The sequence below is a fragment of the Engystomops pustulosus genome, chromosome 6 (assembly GCF_040894005.1).
Source record: "Engystomops pustulosus chromosome 6, aEngPut4.maternal, whole genome shotgun sequence".
Lineage (NCBI taxonomy): Eukaryota > Metazoa > Chordata > Amphibia > Anura > Leptodactylidae > Engystomops > Engystomops pustulosus.
In genome coordinates, this window is record NC_092416.1 from 8,749,888 (window position 1) to 8,755,277 (window position 5,390).

At 40.2% G+C, this 5,390-nt stretch overlaps 1 protein-coding gene across 1 annotated transcript; it reads right to left on the reverse strand.

Annotated features, from left to right (window-relative positions):
• Positions 1-2,101: 2,101 nt before the first annotated feature.
• Positions 2,102-4,930, reverse strand: LOC140065338 (chemerin-like receptor 1). The gene is made up of 2 exons (XM_072112928.1): positions 4,497-4,930; positions 2,102-3,911 (listed from the first exon to the last, which is right to left on the reverse strand). Exon 2 carries the CDS (start codon positions 3,887-3,889, stop codon positions 2,936-2,938), a length of 954 nt encoding a protein of 317 aa, XP_071969029.1. The 5' UTR covers positions 3,890-3,911; positions 4,497-4,930; the 3' UTR covers positions 2,102-2,935.
• Between the last annotated feature and the right edge of the window lie 460 nt (positions 4,931-5,390).

Below are 5,390 nucleotides of genomic sequence, written 5' to 3' on the forward strand. Positions count from 1 at the left end.
GAACCTCCGACCACACTGCCCGCCCCCACCGCACTATCCCCGCGCGCCCGCGCCCCCAGCACTTACTGCCCGCCCCCAGCACTTGCCGCCTGCCCCCCGCACTTGCCAACCGCCCGCCCCCCGCACTTGCCAACCGCCTGCTCCCCGCACTTGCCAACCGCCCGCTCCCCGCACTTGCCGCCCGCCCCCCGCACTTGCCAACCGCCCGCGAACCCACCTGCCCGCCCGAACGCCGAACCACCCAGCTGATGGCCTACACAGCCGCCACGCTGGACATCAAAAAAGTAAGTACTATTATTTACATTTGTTTGTATATATATGCATATATATGTGTGTGTTTTGTGTATATATATGCTTGGGTATGTGTGTATATATATATATATATATATATTATATGCTTGGGTATGTGTGTGTGTATATATATATATATATATATATATATATATATATATATATACACACATACCCAAGCATATATATATATATACACACATACCCAAGCATATATATATATATATATATATATATATATACACACACATATACCCAAGCATATATATATATATATATATATATATATATATATATATATATGCTTGGGTATGTGTGTATATATATATATATATGCTTGGGTATGTGTGTATATATATATATATATATATATATATATATATATATATGCTTGGGTATGTGTGTATATATATATATATATATGCTTGGGTATGTGTGTATATATATATATATATATGCTTGGGTATGTGTGTATATATATATATATATACTTGGGTATGTGTGTATATATATATATATATATATATATATATATATATATATATATGCTTGTGTATGTGTGTATATGTATATATATATATATATATATATATATATATATATATATATATATATACATGTATGCTTGGGTATGTGTGTATATATATATATGCTTGGGTATGTGTGTATATATATATGCTTGGGTATGTGTGTGTATATATATATATATATATATATATATATTTGCTTGGGTATGTGTATATATATATATATATATATATATATATATGCTTGGGTATGTGTATATATATATATATATATATATATATATATGCTTGGGTATGTGTATATATATATATATATATATGCTTATGTTTGGGTGTGTGTATGTAGATATATATATATATTAGTGCTTGTGTGTATATATAATATATAAATGCTGTATGTGTGTTTATGTATATGCTGCGAATGTGAATGTATGCATGTGCTGTATGTGTGTACATGCTATATGTGTGTGTATATGCTATATATACTAAATGTATGTGTAAACACTGTATGTATATGTTGTGTTTATACTGTATGTATAAGTATACATATACATACTATATGTATATAATGTGTATGTAGTATACAGTAAGTGTGCAAATTTGATGTGCATATACTGTATGAGTTTGTATATATGTGTATAAATGTATTTGTGTACATAAATGTATGCATATGAGTGTATAGATGTATGTATGTGGATGCGAGTATAGGATAGTGAATGTATGAGTGTAGAACTTTATATGTGTGTATATGTCTGTATAAATTTGCATATATCTTTTAAAGGGGAAGGGGGCCCCATGCATAAATCTGCTATGGGGCCCAGCCACTACTAGTTACGCCACTGGATAGGAGATAGATAGATAGATAGATAGATAGATAGATAGGAGATAGATAGATAGATAGGAGATATATAGATAGATAGATAGATAGATAGATAGGAGATAGATAGATAGATAGATAGATAGATAGATATAGATAGATATGAGATAGATAGATAGATAGGAGATAGATAGATAGATAGATAGATAGATAGATAGATAGATAGGAGATAGATAGATAGATAGATAGATAGATAGATATGAGATAGATAGATATATAGGAGATAGATAGATAGATAGATAGATAGATAGATATGAGATAGATGTTAGAATAATAGATATATAGACACTGTTGTATAGATCTTTTATTTTACACACAGACTCATCTACCTTCCATTTCATGTGATGAACATAAAAATCATAGAGCAAACATTATATACATCCAGATAAATGCACATTTAAAGATGGAAGACATCCCAGGGCAGTGGAAGTAATGACATTATTCCAGGTAGTCCAGGGCAGTGAATGATTGAAGGGGTTGTTCAGCCACTCGCATGCAAAATCAAGTTTTTCCCTATACACAGGACAGGAGATACCTTACAGATCGGTGGGGGTCCCAGTATTGGTCTCGAGAGAATGGGAGTAGGTTTTACCCACCCCAATAAAGCAACCAGTTGCACATCCATTCTTCTGCGCTATTCACCTCTTTGGCGCTGACAGAGATAACCATGAGGTGCACTCACCTATTTCCATCTGAACCATCGACAGTGAATGGAGCGGCAGCACATGTATCCGACCTTCTGCTCAATTCTTTTTGGGTACAAATACTTGGATCCTCACTGATCAGCAAGTTATCCCCTATACTGTGGATAGGCAATAACTTCTTGTGACTGTTCCACCTCTTTAAAGAGATTATCTAAGACCAGCAAACTGAATGTGGAGTTTAATATCGTTTTCTTTAATGGAAACACGTCCACCTTCCCCATTGTGACTCACTCTTGGCCCCATCTTCAGCCTCACGTGAGCTGATCTTTGCATGTCTTCCATGGCTCACACCTCCAGTCGAGTGCACTGTACGTACCATACATCAGTCCATGACTACTCTGTACTATGTGTCCAACTCTCTACTGTTATAAGTGAAGCTACCCCCCCCCCAAGACTTGTTTCACATAGTACAGGCAAACATAAGATGGAGGACTACACGTAAGTGTGCATGAGGTGTTCTATATCTCCACTGATCAGAGAGAGCTCTGTAAATCCAGCTCACCGACATAAGATGTTAGGCATCCCCAACATTGGCTTTAGGTGTGGTTGCAACAGCTCTTTTTGGAAATCAGAGATTGTATAGAAAAAACTTTTTGAAAATGCGGAGAAATAAAAGCGTACATCAAAGGGTTTATACAAGTTGTCAATGAGGCCAAGGCCGTGGTGAGATGAAGACCCAAGGCAACCAAAGAACCTCCTCCAGTTCTAAAAGATGACAGAAAGGAGAAGACATGATGTGGAAGCCAACAAAGAGCAAAGCACAACTGGATGGAGAAAATGAGTTTGAGGCTTGTGGTATATCTGGAGGTTTCCTTTCTATGATAGGACAGACCGGTGATAATGAAACATGAAATGATGACCAAGAAGGGCATGAAGAACCCTAGGACAAATGCAGTGGTCACTATGGACTGATACTGGACCTTCTCATTGTGGAGGACACCATACAGACATTTGGTTGAGTTCTGACAATCATATGTGTTTCTGAAAATGAAATAAGGAACACTGACCCCAAGAGAGAAGATCCAGATGACTAAGAGCTCCTTAGAAGCCAACCCCTTGGTCCTATAAATATTGTAACGAATGGGAAGTAGAACCACCAGGCAATGGTCTATACTGAATAAAGTAAGAATGAGGGCGCTCACAAACATGTAGAGGTGGAAAATGGCACCATGTAACCTACACAGGAAAGAACCAAAGGGCCAGTCAATGTCCGAGGCAAAGTAGACCGTGTCCAGTGATTGGAATATTGAAAAGATAAACCCAACGAAGAACAAATGAAAGGCTAGGATTGTGTGGTATTTCTTCTCCATCTTGACGAATTGGATCCACAAGACAAAGCCATTCACCGTTGGCCCCAATAGGAAAACCAAGGTCGAAATCACAGCAGATACAACACTGGTGACACGGACATGGTGGACATCTTCTCTGTCTGTGAGGTTACAATATGTCTTCCAAGTTATGTTTAGGTCAGGACTTGAGTTGTTCTCCATTTTCTTGACCGAAAGGGAATCCCTGTGGATTATAAAGACAAAGACATGTTTTACTTCATAAAGGAAATCATAGGACATCGTCTCAATTTTCCTTTTCCCAGAACACACAATGGGGATCATTTACTAAGGGCCGATTTGCGTTTTCCCGACGTGTTACCCAAATATTTCCGATTTGCGCCGATTTCCCCTGAATTCCCCCGGGATTTTGGCGCACGCGATCAGATTGTGGCGCATCGGCGCCGGCATGCACGCGACGGAAGTCGGGTGTGTTGCCGAACAGATTCGGAAAAACCGCCGCATTTAAAAAAAAAAGTGTCGCGGAGCTTGCACTTACCTTCACTAGGAATAGACCGGTGTACTTGAGTGCGTTCCGGCGGGCCTTGGGGAACTTCAGCGCAGCAGCGCCACCTGGTGGAAGTCAGAGGAACTACCTTAGTGAATCCCGGCCGGACCCGAATCCACCGCAGAGAACGCGCCGCTGGATCGCAAATGGACCGGGTAAGTAAATCTGCCCCAATATCTTTCATGAATCCAAAACAGCATAAACCCTCCATCCAGCTTAGACCACCATGAAGATTTCTCTTAGTGTCGCAGAGCTTGCACTTACCTTCACTAGGAATAGACCGGTGTACTTGAGTGCGTTCCGATGCTCCTGGTGGACATCGGAGGAACTGCCTTAATGAATCCCGGCCGGACCTGAATCCACCGCAGAGAACGCGCCGCCAGATCGCGAATCGACCGGGTAAGTAAATCTGCCCCAATGTGTAAACATGTCACTAAATAGTGGAGGAAACTGCATCTCCGTCATCAGTGGAGTAAGAGTAAGTTCTGCAGTTTAGGGATATAAAGTCCCTATTCGTGGCTGCGCTCGAAGAACTCCTTCAGTCACTGCACAGGTGAAGAGTCAAATGAAAAAGGCAAGGAACATTTCCTTGTTCGGGGCAGTGGAAAAGTTAGATGTAAAGTTAGAGCCCTGTCAGAGATGTTACCCCTGATCCTGACCATGGGTGGTGTTCTGGGGATGGTCTTGTCTCTTATCAGGGAGCTATCTGCAGCTTACACCCGATTCACGTAGAACATCGTTATATAACAGGAAGTGAGAAATCCCCTGACAATCCCCTGACATGTACATGTCGTCACCCAAGTTCTGAGAACAGCCGTCAGCTGGCGGCACTCCAAAATCTGCTGTGCAACATATTATCTTACATTGTGAGAGGAGATGGATGTGTATGTTTTGGAGGATATGTCTGTACAGGTAGTAGCAAAATGAACCCGTCTGCTGAGGTATGAAGTAAAATAAACAGTTCCGGAAAACTTTGAGTTGCCTTTTTCCAATGATATCAGATACTTTTGTTGTCATGGTGCAGCATGCTATCAGATTCACATTTTCAGGATTTTCCAGGCTGTTTGATCCGTAGATAAGGCATCCGGCTCTCCCCCATATTGAGGGGGATGCCCACAGTCCACACAGAAACAACAAAGTTCAACTGGCAATAACCTA

Bases quoted from the DNA above. Each gene is read 5' to 3' on its own strand.
- LOC140065338 (XM_072112928.1), bottom strand. From the start codon at position 3,889: ATGGAGAACAACTCAAGTCCTGACCTAAACATAACTTGGAAGACATAT.